This window comes from Acomys russatus, chromosome 3, assembly GCF_903995435.1.
Source record: "Acomys russatus chromosome 3, mAcoRus1.1, whole genome shotgun sequence".
NCBI lineage: Eukaryota > Metazoa > Chordata > Mammalia > Rodentia > Muridae > Acomys > Acomys russatus.
Genome location: NC_067139.1, coordinates 83,696,290 through 83,711,890, shown reverse-complemented (window position 1 = coordinate 83,711,890; position 15,601 = coordinate 83,696,290). Strand labels below are relative to the sequence as shown.

Here is a 15,601-nt window from a genome sequence, read left to right as displayed (position 1 = left end):
CCGTCCACACCCACCCCACCCCAAGCACACCCCGCCCCCGCTTCCCGGCCCCTTGCCTCCGGCGCCCTGCCATGCCAGCCAGTGATTTCCTCTGCTCTTCCCCCAGGTTCCTGAGGCTATGGATCGCCGTGCTGGTGATCTACCCCACCAACCAAGCCGTCATTGCCCTCACCTTCTCCAATTATGTGCTGCAGCCTCTCTTCCCTTCGTGCTTCCCCCCGGAGTCCGGCCTGCGGCTCCTGGCCGCCGTCTGTTTAAGTAAGTAACGCCTAGACTCTGGACTTCACCTCAGCCTCCTTCAGTCTTCCTGGTGGCCTGCAGGTCTTGGTTTATCTCCCCCACCACCACCACACCACACCTAGGAATGTGTTTTGGGTGAGTGGGTCCTCCATACGGTTACCTAGTGCTGTGTAGAAAGCCAACTATGGTGGCACAAAACTTGTAAGTTTGGGAGGCAAAGGTAGAGGCTATGGAGCTAGAGGCCAGCCTAGGCCACACAGTGAGAGCCTATCACAAATAACAGTGGCTTTTGGCGCCAGAGTTCTTCATATTAGCAGTTTCACCTCTGATATCTGATTTACCTCATGACAAACCCATGAGGTAAGCTGGGCGGTTGTTATCACTTTCCTAGGATAGATACATCAGGAGACCAAGAGCCAAGGGCAAGTGGCTTTCTCTAAGAAGCAGACTCAGGGCTTCTGAGTCCTTGGTGTTCCAGCACAGTGCGGGGCTGGCTCCCAGCGCTGAGAGGAAGACCCTGACAGCCTCCCTCCCGACAGGCAGTTGCAGTGGTGTCTTAGAAATCACCACCACACACTCATTTTGAACTTTGTTGGCAGAGAGTTTGTCCCTTGTCCATGCCCTGGATGGGCAATTTCTGTTTGTTTGTTTGTTGTTTCTTGAGGCACAGTTTCTCTGTGTAAGCCCTGGCTTTCCTAGAACTAAAAAAAAAGGAAACCAGGCTGGCCTCAAAGTTACAGAAACCTGCCTGATTCTGCGCCTGGCTCGGATGGGCCATTTTGTTTCCCCTGCTTGTTTTAAGTGGAGGAAAAGCCTTGTAGACGTGGCTAGGACCTAATTGGCTGCGGTGAACTCAGGATGGGAAGGTGCCGGTGAGGTGGAACCAGCAGATCCTTGAGAGAAAGGTGCTGTGGAGCCTGCTTCTTAGGTCTCCCCAGGGGCGGGCTGTGAGAGTGGTGATCCCCGTGGGCTGGCCTACTCCGTATCTACTCCAATGCTTATTCCTTAAGCAACTGTTTGCTGGTTTCAGAGTTGACTCGGGCTTTGTCCTCTCGCAGCTTCTGACAGGGTAGGAACCGGCCTTGCTGTTCATTTCCAGGTCTAAGCACTGTCCTTCTGTCTTGCTGGTGTGATGAGGAGGGAGGACCCACCACTCTAGACAACCCCCCAGGACAGGCATGACGCCTTAGCCAGATTGCCTTGTTTGGCAGTGGAGGTTGGGCCCTGACGTAGACCCCACACTGAGGCAAGGCGAGGTGTACAGCTGAAACCCTTGTTTGTTTTGTTTTGTTTTTTGAGACAGGGTTGCTCTCTGTAGCCTTGGTTGTCCTGGACTCACTTTGTAGACCAGGCTGGCCTTGAACTCACAGCGATCTGCCTGCCTCTGCCTCCCGAGTGCTGGGATTAAAGGTGTGCGCCAACCACCACGCCTGGCTGAAACCCTTGTTCGGAGGCAATAGTATTTTATTCCAGCCTGCTTACAGACCCAGAAGTAAGGGAGTGTATGCCCCAGATTCAGGCTTCTAACACCCTCAACTCTGTTCCACGCATTCTGGTGGCTTGGTCAAGTTGTCATCTGCCTCCTTATAAGATCGCAATCCTAACTTGTAACGTTGTGTGTGCCCGCTCAGGAAGGTGTCTGTTAGGAGCGTGGGGCTTTCTGACCTAGGGTCCCCCTGCAGGGGAGCTGGAGTTTATGGATATGTGAGCCACTTGGACTCGCTTCATGGCAGCATCTGGAGCTGTAACAGCGTGGGAATGTAGGAAAGGTTGCTGTTTCTCCAGTCAGGCAAGCTAACAAGGGGAGGAGGACGGAAGTGCATGAGTGCTGGCTGCTGCTGTTTCAGTGTCTCGTGCACACAGGCTGCTTCCTCCTTTCTGCTGATACTGCTGAAGTCTCAGACGAGAGGGCTCCTCTGACCCTCTACTAGAACTCCGAGATTGCATAGCCCCTCCCCTAGGAGAGCAGCCGGGCATGCAGTTCCCTTACCACAGACAGGTCACAGGTTTGATACTTTGCACAAAGACCCTGGAGTGGTGAGGTCTTTGTGCAAGGCCGTGGGTGAAGGCTCGCACCCTCCCAGGTGGTAAGAAGAGCTCTTCCCTAGCCAGCTCCAGAGAGGCGGGCTGCAAGGAAACTGCCCCCAACCAAACAGAGCCAGTCTTGTCCTCTGAGAATAGTTTTTCACTGCCCTTGAGATATGACTCTAGATATTATTCCAGCGGAAAAAATCTTAAAACACAAATTTATTCCTCCTACTTTCGTTAGGGGCCCAGTAGAGATGGGGACAGGTCCCAGATGCTTTGAGTCTGTGTACCGAGGGTCTGTTTTCTGGTTTGCTAAATGCTGTTTTGTTTTGGAAGATGGAGGAATCTCTCTATGTAGCCCAAGTTAGCTTTGAATCAGCTATGTAGCCCAGGCTGACCCCCGACTTGGGGTAATCTTTGTGCCTCAGCCTCTCTGGTGCTGCAACTACAAGCCCTGCCTCCCATACTAAGATTTTATTAAAGCCCCCCTCTATGGCCTATGGGTGCCGTGATGTACAATGCTTGGCCTCTTTGAGGCAGGGGAACTTTTTTTTTTCCAAGACAAGTTTTCTCTGTGTAGCCTTGGCTGTCCTGGAACTCGTACCATAAACCAGGCTGGCCTCGAACTCACAGAGATCCGCCTGCCTCTGCCTCCCAAGTGCTGGGATTAAAGGCGTGCGCCACCACGCCAGGTGTGAGGCAGGGGAACTTTTGAGACAAGGTTTTTTTTTAACTTTTTTCTTTTTTGTTTCTTTTGTTTTTTCAAGACAGGTTTCTCTGTGTAGCCCTGACTGTCCTGGAAGTCACTCTGTAGACCAGGCTGGCTTCCAACTCAGAGATCTGCCTGGAGACAAGGTTTTCCTATGTAGCCCTGGCTAGCCTGAAATTCAATACATAGATCGGGCCATCCTGAAACTCACTGTATTAACCAGGGTGGCCTCAAAACCTTGAACTCTCGTAGCCTTCCCCCTGTCCTAGGCTCCACATGCTGAAGTCACAGGCATTACATCATCACATCTGATGAACTCCACCCCACTGCCTTGTGACAGAGATCTCCTACATAGCCCAAGCCACCCTTGAGTTAGGTTATGTAGCCTAGCTTTGAATGTGTCAGTTCTCCTGCCTCGGGTCCAAGGGGGTTGAGTTCATCTTGGGTGAGGGTGCCACCGACCATTATGACACCCTGCCACTATGACAACTTTTACCTCAGCACCCCCTTCTTCCTACCACTGCCACCATCATCCAGTGCACCCCGTCTTCTCAGCAGGTGTCAGTAAGCCAGCTGTGTCAAATAGTATAGGTGCACTTTGGAGATGGAGGCAGACAGTCACCCATCTTCGTGCTTTTAGGAGATGCTGCAGAAAGCCTGGGATGGGGGTGGGGCATTTACACAGGAAACTCTGCTTTTCACTGTCTCATTTGGCCGATGCCTGGAGCTGAGTCACGCATGACAGCTTTGAAGAAAGGCCACCTTCTGTGGAGCAGTCACTGGTCTATAATGCAGGGTCCAGCAAGGAGAGTGGGTGTGGCAAAGCCCAAGGCTGGTGTCTGCTGAGGGAGGGAGAAGAGGACCTAATTCTGTGGTGGGACCATTTTTGGAAGCTATCTGAAGGGAAATGAAGTTGGGACAGGCCAGATTTGGGGTGGGGGTGAGGCGGAGAGGCAGAAGGAGTCTGCCTAGAGCCTGGAAGGGGGTGGGGCGAGGACAAGAGGGAAAGAAGGAAGTGCAGAATCGGACCTGCTTGTGCAACCACAGCGCTGTGAGTTATAATTATTTAGGTCAAAGCTGATTATTCACTGCTGAGTCAGCAGAATAGCCCTGGTCACCAGGCAGTAAGAAAAGAAAGCATTTTACATTTTAATTTGATGAAAAGCCTTTCTCTGTGGTCTCCAGAGCATGCACACTGAGGGAGCTGAGGGAGGGAGAGTAGGGAAGAAGCTTAGGAAGTGTATTAAAACTTGGTTTTGGCATGCCGGCTCCTATGATTTGTTTCTTTTGATTATCTTGAAAACAAACAGCTGGGTCTGCAAGAAAAGCCTACTTCCCTGCATGGCCTGCTTTATGGGTCTCCAGAAGAACAGTGAAATAAAACACAGAGTCGCAGTGGGGCCGAGTGTGGTGGCGCACGCTTTTAATCCCAGCACTTGGGCGGCAGAGGCTGGCGAATTGATATGAGTTCAAGGCCAGCCTGGTCTACAAGAGTCCAGGACAGCCAAGGCTACACAGAGAAACCCTGTCTGGAAAAACCAAAATAATAACAACAACAATAATACATTAATAATAATACATTAATAATAATAATAATAATAATAATAATAATAATGCCACAGTGAACCACCTCACCTTTGCCCACATCCTGTCCCTGCCTGGCGGTTGGATACCCTTATGGTTCTAACCCGTCTATTGAGATATATATACACGTGAGGATACATAGATGTAGCTGTTGACTGCTGCCTCTCCGGCTCGCCCTTTTGTCAAATGGTCCCATCTTGTGGCTATTACATGATTTTTCTAGAGTTAAAGGACAAAATCAAAATGATTTGTGCAGACATCTCCAAGCTGGTTCAGGACTCAAGCAATTCTCCTGCCTCAAACCTCCCAAGCACCGACAAGTGGATACCACCATACCCAGCATAAAAATCTAAAATCAGTTTCATTTTTCTTCCTGCAATCAGGAAACAAGTCTTTCCATGACACAGAATACGTATCTAGGGGCTGGAGAAATGGCTTGGCAGTAAAGAGCACTTGCTGCTCCTGGAGAGGCCCAGAGTTCATTTCTCAGCACCCACATCATCAATGTTGATGATTCATAACCATCTACAACTTTAGCTTCAGAGAATCCAATACCCTCTTCCAGCCTCCAGGGACCTTCATGCACAAGTACACACACACACACACACACACACACACACACAGACAAGCATATACACATATTTTACTATGAAAAAAAAGGAATAATATTCCTAATGTCCTAGCAAATGAGGTTGATTTTATAGACAAAGAAGAGCTTTAAGAAGATAGAAACAAGCCAGGCGTGGTGGCGCACGCCTTTAATCCCAGCACTCGGGAGGCAGAGGCAGGCAGATCACTGTGAGTTCGAGGCCAGTGTGGTCTACAAAGTGAGTCCACGATAGCCAAGGCTACACAAAGAAACCCTGCCTCAAAAAACCAAACCAAACCAAAACAAAACAAAACAAAACAAAAACAGAAAGCCAAAAAAGCCGACTGGTAATATCAAAGCTACTGTCCTTGTACACAGTGGTTCTCAGCCTTCTTAATGCTGCGACCCTTTAACACAGTTCCTCATGATGTGGAGACCGCCCCCCAACCATAAGATGATTTTCATCACTACTTCATAACTGTAATTTGCTACTATTATGAATCTTAATATAGATATCTGTGTTTTCTGATGGCCTTAAGCAACCCCTGTAAAAGGGTCATTTGGCCCCCAAAGAGGTCACGACCCATGGGTTGAGGACCACTGTTATAAAGAAGGCGGAGGGAGACATAGCTGGTGAGCATAACAGCAAATCATTTCAGGTTATTTCTTTGCATAAGGATTAGAGCGGGAGGGAATTTGTCACACTGATTGAATGTGACATCTTTAGAAACTGTGGCCGTTATCTCTCTAATCCTCAGCCTCAGAAGGTTGGGTAAAGTTTACTGATGCTTGGTAGCACGGATGACTTCATTCCAAGATTCAGCCTGGTGCCCTGGGGCCCCAGTGCAGGGGCTTAGTGCAAACATGACCTCTTGTAACTTGCATTAACAACCGTTATTTAAAAAAAGAAAAAAAGAAGAAAAAAAACCAACAACTGTTATGATCAGAGAGGCTGCAGTGACACAGTGGGTGCTGGGGCCCTTCCAAAGTCAGTGTCTTGGACAGAGGGTGGATATGTGCTGGGGGTGAACCCAAGGACTTAAACACACATTAGGCAAGTTTTCTACTTCCTGGGCACACCCTGGTCTTCCTCTAAGAATCCTGTCTCCCAACTCTTTGGCTTCTCCTCCTCTTTGAGACCAGCGTGCATTTAAGGTAGTCCCTGGCTCCGCTGGTTTCTTTGGGGAAGTCACTGCCCAGCACTTTAATGACAGTGCCGTCACTCCCATAGAAGTTCCTCCTTCCTTGCCCTCCGGAGAAAGGCACAGGGAGTGCCCTGCCTGCACAGCAGATGGGAAAAGCAGCTTATCCTGCGTCCATCTCTCTGCAGAGATTCCTGAGAGGTGGCTGTTCCGGGCTGCAGAGTTCTCCCCATTCCTGGAGCTGTTTGGGAGGGAAAGAACTTCAGGCATTTCTTCTAACCCTGGGTCACACTCAGTCCCTCTGCAGAGGCCCCGGCTGCCTGGAGCAGGACGCTGTCCTGTTTTGCAAGTCTCCATGACACAAGAGGATTCAGCGTCTAAACCCCTTGATCTGAGTTCATCTTCTCCCAACTCAGACTTCCAACCCACAAACATGAAGCGCTGCTCGGACACTTAGGCGCCACTTCCTTCTTGCCTTTCCCTTGTTCCAGAAGAGTTCTCCAGCCAGAAGGCAATAGTGGAGCTTGAAGGATGTCTTATTCTAGTGAAGGAGGAGCAATTGTGTGTGCGTGTGGTGTGTGTTTGTGTGTGTGTGTGTGTGTGTGTGTGCACGCGCATGATATAATTCACACTGGATGAAAGATGACAGTGAGAATAGAAACAGGAAGAGAAACAGGCTAAGCATTTGTCCAGGCCAGGAAGGAGGTGGTGGCCCGACCTAAAGATGGCCTCACAAAGATGCTGTGCTGTGAGAGTCAGGGAAGTTTAGGGGTGGAAGCAGCTGGCCTGTTGACCCTTTTACCACTGCGGAGTAAGACTCTAGCGTGCCTTGTACGTCCATGAAGCATGCCGGGTAGCTGTGCCCGTGCTGGGAGACGAGCCGTTGGAATGTGTTCCGTCTGCCTCCGCCTTCCAGGTCCTCCCAGAGTCCTGATGGCTGCCGAGCAGGTTCCTGTTGACACACCTTCCTCAGGGGGCTATCCCGGGATTGTGCTGAAATGCCTGCTGTAAAGTAGGGTCACAAGGGGTGGGGATGTGGCTCAGTGGCAGAACACTAGCCTAGTGGGCACAAAGCTCTCAGTTTGAATCCCAGCACCAGGTCAACGGGAGGAAAGAAGGACAACATTAGCAACTCAGAAAGAGCTGCGCCTCCTGGGAAGCACTGTTAAGATGAGACTCATAACACTGTCTAACAGTTTTTAAGTACCTACAACACACCGGGGACTGTTCCCAATAGGCAGGCTACAGCGACAGACCGAAACAAACAAAAAGCCCTAAAAAGCAAAGAGCTTCCTTCTGCCAGGCACCGCGATGCGCACATGCGATCACAGTAGTCAGAGACCAACATAGAACCTAGGACCTTGTGTGTGGGAGGCAAGTGCTCTGCCTTGAACTGTAGTGCAGCTCTCTCTTCTTTTGTGATAGAGTCTTCCTAAGCTGTCCAACCTGCCCTTGAAGCCCACACAGGCTTTGAACTTGCATCCTCCTGCCTCCGTCTCCCAACTAGCTGGAATTACAGACCTATACCTCCAAGTCTGGCTCCTGTCCTCTGGGCCATTTCTAGGCACAGAGGGAGGGGCAGAGAGGTTGACTGACCTGTCTGAGCGTCCTGATAGTAGTGACTAAGGGAGGCTGTGAAGACTTCAAGTTTCCAAGTCTTGTCAATTAAACCTCCCAAGTCCGTCTGAGGAAAGATTCCTATCTCTTTCCCTCCAAGTTACTAGCTGCCCCCCCCCCCAGCCTACTACTCCACTGCCCTCCCAATGCCCCCCATGCCACTTCCCCTCATACATCAGCCATTTTGAGTTCACTTTTTTTTAAGATTTATTTATTTTATTTATTGCATATGAGTGCTTTATCTGCAGAAGAGGGTATCAGATTACATTATAGATGGTTGTGAGCCACCATGTGGTTGCTGGGAATTGAACTCAGGACCTTTGGAAGACCAGGTGGTGCTCTTAACCACTGAGCCATCTCTCCAGCCCCTTGAGTTCTACTTAATAGTTATGCCCCCAACTGATACCCAAAACTCATCTGGCCTTCCTCTGACCAAGGGTGAGAGAGAGAGTGGCAGCCATAGCCCTGACCATATGTCTTGAGGACTCCCAGGCAACTTCTAAATGAAGATTTGTTTAAACTACTGACCATTGGTGTTTTCCTTCAAATGGTCTTGGGAGATGAATTTTAAATCGCCTCTTTTATCTATGGTTTGTAATTTATGCCCCCAACCCCCCGCCGTGCTCCTTGTCTGCCCTGAGCCTCATCTGTCTTTCCACCTACTGAATTTAGCCTGGAGAAATCCCAGACTGGGTTCTGTCAAAGAGGTCTAGTGTGTGACCTCTTTCTAGCTCTGACTGGAGGGACAAACTCAGTCACAGGACTCTTGAGATCATCTCTTGGATGTTTGTTTGCTTGGTTGTTTTTCTCAGCACTTGGGATTAAACCCAGGGCCTCACACAGGCAAAGCAACACTCGACCATTGAGCGCAGCCTCTCGGCTGTCCCTCTTAACTCCATGCATGACCTTTGGCTATAGCTGCTGCAAGTTAATAAAATAAGGAAGCCATCAAAGCAATGGGGACAAGCCAGACATGCGGTGCACCCTTGTAAGCCCAGCACTTGGGAGCTGGAGGCGAGGAGGAGCAGGAGGTCAAATTCATCCTCAACTACCTAGCAAGTTGGAGGGCAGGCCAAGGGTATATGAAACCCTCTCTCCAAAACAGACAAGTGAGGGAACAAAGAAGAGAGGATTCATGCCTGTGAGCACCCTGCAATCTAGCACCCACTTGGCTTGCTGGAAGTTGGCCCTGTGGCTTTGTTTTGGGGCTTTGTTCTTTTGTTTTGGGGCCTTGTCCATATAGATCGAAGCTGACTGGAATATGGAGAGACTTTTAGAAGCCTCTGGGATTAAATCAGTGGTCCTCAACATGTGGGTCTCAACCCCTTTGGGCACCCTTTCACGGGTATTGCCCAAAGACCATCGGAGTACACAGATATTTACATTACAAGTCATAACAGTAGCAAAAATACAGTTATGAAGTAGCAACAAAAATAATTTTGTGGGTGGGGGTCACCACAACGGGAGGACCTGTGTTAAGGGCCGCAGCATGAGGAAGGTTGAGAAACACTATGTTAGCCGGAGAAGGAATATTGTCCCCTTTACTTTGGGTTTCTCTAAAAGAAGAAGGAAACCAACGTTGTCCATGGCGGGACAGTTACCCTGGGAGGAAGGCCAGGAGAAGAGGGGTGATGCTCTAGTTGTGGGGTCCCAGGTAGGCTGGGCAACCAGAAGAGTTGAAACGTCATCTTGCAGTATGGAAGTGTGCCGCCTATGTTAGCACACTGGTGACCTCACCTCACTAGCCCATTTCTAGAGAGCCCTCCTCTTCCTGCTGGGCCCTGGGGTCTGGGTATATGTTGCTCTTTTCAGCGTTACTGGTTTGGTACTGGGGATTGCACACACACACACACACACACACACACACACACACACACACACACACACCTTTATCCCCTGAGCCATCTTGTTGGCCATGGTTGCTTTCTGGTTTTGATTTGTTTCTTACCAGTACTGGGAATTGAATCTGAGACCTCACGAATGCTAGTCAAGCACTCTTCCACTGAGCTCGATCCCCTTAGATCCTCCTTTCTCTCCCTCCCACCCACTCAAACAGGACCTGGCTAAGTGGCCCAAGCTAGCCTTGAACTCAAGACTTACCAACTCACCAGGTCTTCTTGACAGTCTTTTCATTTTTTTCTTTTTTTAAATTTTATTTTAAAGTTGTATGTATTTATTATGTATATAGTGCTCTGCCTGCACAACAGAAGAGGGCACCAGATCTTATTATAGATGGTTGTGAGCCACCGTATGGTTGCTGGGAATTGAACTCAGGACCTTTGGAAGAGCTGCCAGTGCTCTGAACCTCTTAACCAGCCACATTCTTTTTCCATTTTTGTTAGTTTGTTTGTTTGTTTTTCAAGTCTCTCTGGGTTGGCCTCGAAATCACAGCAATCCACCTGCCTCTGCCTCCCCAGTGCTGGGATTAAAGGTCTGTGCCACCACACCCAGCTCTCTTTTTCTGTTTTTTAACTGAGGAAACAAAAAAGGAAAAATGCCCAGGAGAACCACAGAAGCCTATGTTCCACAGAGCTCTAGGCGCCAGCAACCACTAGGACAAGAGCTAGAGTTTTCCATTACTTTTTCTAGCTAGACCAAAGCTATAAAGCTTACATTGCTGGGGCCCCTTCCACAGGATGCCCTGGGCTGACCGAGGTCCAGGATGGACTCCTGCTGACTCCTACGCTAGCTCTCTCAACACATTGCTTTGTGCTCATCCTCTTTGCTTTGTCTTGGGTTTAGAGGAGAGGTGGAGAAAGGGAAGTAAAGATAGGGTCTCTATAGCTCAGGTTAGCCTGGAACTCATTAAGCAGCCAAGGCTAGCCTCAAACTCATGTCAGGCCCCCTAGCCTCAGCCTCCTGAGTGCTGAAATCATGGGCACGCGCCCCTGTGCCTAGCTTTCAGTTGTCTCTCAAGTCACTCTCATGCCACAGTGCCTGGCCCTGATAGATCCGTGTAGCTAGGTGACAGGTGGATAGAAATCTTTATGTTTCAAGCTATAGTTCCAGTGTGGCACTATAAAGTATGGTATAAATGTGTGTCTTTCCTGAAGTCAGTAGATTCTAAGCGTGCAGAAGTCAGGGTCTAGTGAGAGAGAGAGAGAGAGAGAGAGAGGGAGAGAGAGAGAGAGAGAGAGAGGAGAGAGAGAGGAGAGAGGAGAGAAGAGAGAAGAGAGAAAAGAGAGAGAATAGTCATTGGCAGCAGAAAGGGGTGCTGGGAGGCAGAGGGCAGCACCTCCTGCACAGGGAAGGCCCTTGGCAAACACCCAGCAAGTGTTGCCTTCAGTCTCTGACCTTTCCTCTCTGCTTGGAGGCTCAGATTTCAGCTGCTGTGAGGGAAGCTGTTCTGCTGTTACCCAGAGACTCAAAGTACCCTCTCTTCTCTCAGTCACGTGCAGTGATGGCCCAACAGCAGGGTGAAGGCCAAGACTGGGGAGGGGGCAGCGGCCTGGAGCACTGTTCTGCAGAGGTAGGGGGCACAGGCAATCCGCCCAACCCTACTGCCTTCTCAGCATTCTCTTTGACAATGAAAGGTTAAATATTAGTCAAGGCCTGAGATCTTGTGAGGTTTGGAGGCAGCGGAAGACATTAACAGTAAGACTACATGACAGGACACCTGTCCTTTGGTCACCTCAGTCACCCTGGGTCTCATAAGGAGGACTTTATGTCTTCTGTCACAGCACATGGGAAAAGAAGGAGGCAGATTTTCCCTCTTGTGAGTTTCCCCATCTCTGTCTTTGCTTTTCTCCTGTACTTTTTTTTTCTTTTTTCTTTTGTCATCTCTGCACCCTGTCCTCCCCTCCCCTCGGTGGAGGTGGCTTGGTTCTAGGGGGTAGGGGTGGAGGTGGGGTCAAGACACAAGCTCTTGTTTTGTAATCCTTGCCCATCCCTGAGCCATGTGGGTTTTGTTCTCTAGTCTTTTTATAATTCCATCTCCTTTGCTTTAGTCATCACTGCTGTTTCTGCCTGGGTTTCTGGGTATGGGACACCTGGTCTTGTACCCAGCGTGTCTCAGGGCCTCAGAGAGAAGATGAGGTCACGGTCGAGTTGTTTAGAGTGATTTGAGTTGGATTATCAGCAGGCACGTGATCTTGAAATCCTTACCGAATTGAGTAAGATAACCGAATGTGTATTTATCAAGATCTCTGTCCATCTGGAACATTCCGGTGTTTACAAAATGTTCTCCCTGTTCAGGCACTTAAAATCCTTCCTCCAGCGGCATGGTTTCCATTCGTCTGCTACGAGAGCAGCTTGGCTAACACCTCTTCTTGCCTGAGGAGTCAGGAGTTTCTACCTCAGAAGTCAAACCTTCCCATTACTCTTTCAACTCTGTGAAAACAACTAGGGTTGTCTTCATGACTAATGAAAGTCTAAGGGGATGGGGTGAGGAGGATGGGGGGTGGGGGAGGGCAGAATACAGAGTGAAGCTGGAGAACTAATGGCTTATGGCATTTTCTTCCTTTATTAAATATTTGTTGTGCATCTGCTATTTGTAGGCACCAATGATATGCTTGGGAATTAAAGACATGGAAAAGAGAAAAAGAGAAACACAAGGGCCGGGCAGTGGTGGCGCACACCTTTAATCCCAGCACTCGGGAGGCAAAGGCAGGCAAATCTCTGTGAGTTCGAGGCCAGCCTGGTCTACAAAGTGAGTCCAGGACAGCCAGGACTATCATACAGAGAAACCCTGTCTCAAAAAAACCAAAATGAGACAGAGAAACAGAAGTTTTGTGTGTGTGTGTGTGTACTGAATTTTAATGTGCCGCCCTGGCTAATCCAGTACTTGATATGCACTCTAGGGTAGTCTTAAACTCAGAGCCGTCCCCCTGCCTCAGATAATTTTAATATGAATAGGTACCACAAAAGAGATATAAGCAAAATGGCCTGGGATTGTTTCACTCAGGAAGGACAAACTTTGTCCCTTGCCTATAAAATGTGACTGATAGAGCGTACCTTGCAGCCTTATTGCCGGGAATCAATAAAATCACAAAGCCTCGTGGAACAGAGAGGTCTGGAAAGGTGGGAGGAGATTGACAGCTCAAAGTAAATCAGCGAAGAAGATCACCCATAGCTGGTGATGCAGGACCTCCCTGCTCGGGTCCAGCCAGGTTGGGAAACACTTGGAAAACAGCAGTCCATTTAAGGAGAAGGCGTTGCTATAACCTAGGCCACTCAAGCGAAGTCGGAGTCCGTGGGAGGCACGGAAGCCAGCTCCATGCCTCTACAGTGCTGTGAGTAACTTCTGAGCACTAAAGAGCGTCCTGGTCACTATTTCAGGAAAAGGAAAGCCAGGAGGATTTTTTTTTCCCCTTTGTTCTCAAGTACTTTGTAACAATCCGGAAGTTAGGAATCATGCTTTTGCCAGAGGCCGCTGTACACACAGTTAATCCCAGCATTCTTGGAGGTGGAGGCAGGCGGGTATGTGTAAATTCAAGGCCAGCCTGGTCTACCTAAGCGAATTCTAGTCTAAAAGCAGAAACAAATAAAAATCAACTAAGACAACATGCTTTTGCAAGCCATAGCTCCTGAGCGTGGCCTACAGTAAAGCAGGTGCCCACCTTCCTAGCACTTGGCCTTTGCGGGCGTGGTTAACCGCAGGTTCCACATTGTTGAAAGTTCTGAGACTCCCAGGTAAGGAAACAGAGCTGGAGGCAACCCACCCCGCCCCCTACCCCATGCCACTGCAGAGCATAGACAAATGGCTGGCGAACAGGTACCTGAGGACTTGAGGCCATGCATTCCTGGAAAACATACAACAGTTTCTTCTCAAATTAAATGTGCATTTACCATGTAGCCAGAATTTTATCCCTGGTTACTTCCTCCTAAGAAATACAAACTCAAAGCCTTTAAGCACACCTTTAATCCTAGCACTAGGGAGGCAGAGGCAGGTGGACCTCTGTAAATTCGAAGCCAACCTGCTCTACAAAGCAAGTCCGGCCCAGCTGGGCCTATTACACAGGGAAACCCGGTCTCAGAATACAAATAACAAAAACCTCAAGACTTAGAGGGATGCTGGGATTGCTCAGGAGAAGGCTCAGCAGGTTAGCTCTGACCTTACAAACCTGACGTCATGAGTTCAGTCCTCAGAACTTGTACAAAGGAGGAAGGACAGAACCCGTCCTCAGACACCACATGTGGCACAGTAATAAAATAAAGGCTTGTTTGTTTGTTTGTTTTGAGACAAAGTCTCACTACTACGCAGCCTGGCTGGCCTGGAACAGCGGGGTGCCTTGAATTCAGCCGTTCCTCGGCCTCTGTTTACCAAATGCTGGGATTAAAGGCACACACTACCACACCTGGCTAAAATTATGTTGTTGTGGTTTCTTTTTTAATAATTAAATTAGGGGACTGGAGAGATGGCTTAGAGGTTAAGAACACAGATTGTTTTTCCAAGGGTTCAATTCCCAGCAACCACATTGCTACTCCTAACCATCTACAGTGATATCTGCTGCCCTCTCCTGGTGTGCAGGCGTACATACAGGCAGAACACTGTGTAAATAATAAATAAATAACTCTAAAAATAAATAAGTAAATAAGATGTAGGGGCTAAAAGAGGTGGCTCAGCAGTTAAGGGCACTTGGCTCTCTTCCAGAGGACCCAGGTTTAGTTCCTAACTACCACTCCAGGAGACCTAGATGCCTTATCCGGCCTCCAAGGACACCCACACACTGGTAGCATCAACACACATAGACACACAGACACGCATAGAAGAGAAAGGACTTAGAGGCAAGTGTTTTGTGCTTTTGATGAGCTTGCAGCGCTGCCTGCCGCAGTCTCACGGCTGCTGGGACTAAGACTGTGCAGCCTGAGCTCCAGAGGATATCTGGCTTTCCTGGGGCCCCTCTTCCAGGTGTGAGGGACATGAAGGAGGGAGAGCTCAGGGACACCATTCCTCACTCCCTCTCTCCAAATGATGCACAGCGTCCCTGACAGATGAGCATGACCCTCTAATCCTTCATGAGAAGCCAGAGCCAGAAGGAGATGATGGAGAAACTACAGTGAAAACTTGGACCTTCAGGAACCTTTAAAGCCTCTTCACCTCACGGCACATTGTCTTTTTAAGGGCCACTCTTTTTTAGGGGTATCACTGGCGATAAGAAAAGCTGCACTTCAGAAATGCTGTCATAATGATTTTTAAACTCTTTAACTGTAATTACTAATTACTAGTGCTGTTTTAAAGAAAAGGGACAACCTTGACACATTTGGGGCCTTTCACATACTTCTTTATATCTCTCCAACTTCTATTTTCTTTTTCTGCCTTTCTTCTTTTTTTCTTTTTTTTTTTTTTTTTAATTTTTTTTTTTTTTTTTTTCGAGACAAGATGTCTCTATGTAGCCTTGTCTGTCCTGGACTCACTCTGTAGACCAAGTTGGCCTCAAACTCACAGCAATCCACCTGCCTCTGCCTCCTGAGTGCTGGGATTAAAGATGTGCGCCACCGCGCCCGGACTTCAGACTTCTATTTTCATGTTTAACACTTTCATCACAGTTTATCTCTACTGTCTTCTGACTTTTAGGTGGAGGGACGATAGATGGCTGGGTTTACCTTTCTGTTTGGTTAAAATTGCACTCTTCTACATAAAGGAAAAAAGAATATATAGAATATATACCACCTGCCCAGCTCTGTGAAAGTTTCAGGGTCTGGGATGTACTGGTTCATTGATAGAGTTTAGTTTTTTGAGACAGGATGCCA

The 15,601-nt window shown here is 48.7% G+C and overlaps 1 protein-coding gene across 1 annotated transcript in view; it reads left to right on the top strand.

Annotated features, from left to right (window-relative positions):
- Positions 1 to 15,601, top strand: part of Slc7a8 (solute carrier family 7 member 8) — a 54,858-nt gene that overhangs the window by 23,097 nt on the left and 16,160 nt on the right. The window contains exon 3 of the mRNA XM_051143091.1: positions 107 to 258. Coding sequence (XP_050999048.1) covers positions 107 to 258 — 152 coding nt within the window. The remainder of the gene's footprint in view (positions 1 to 106; positions 259 to 15,601) is intronic.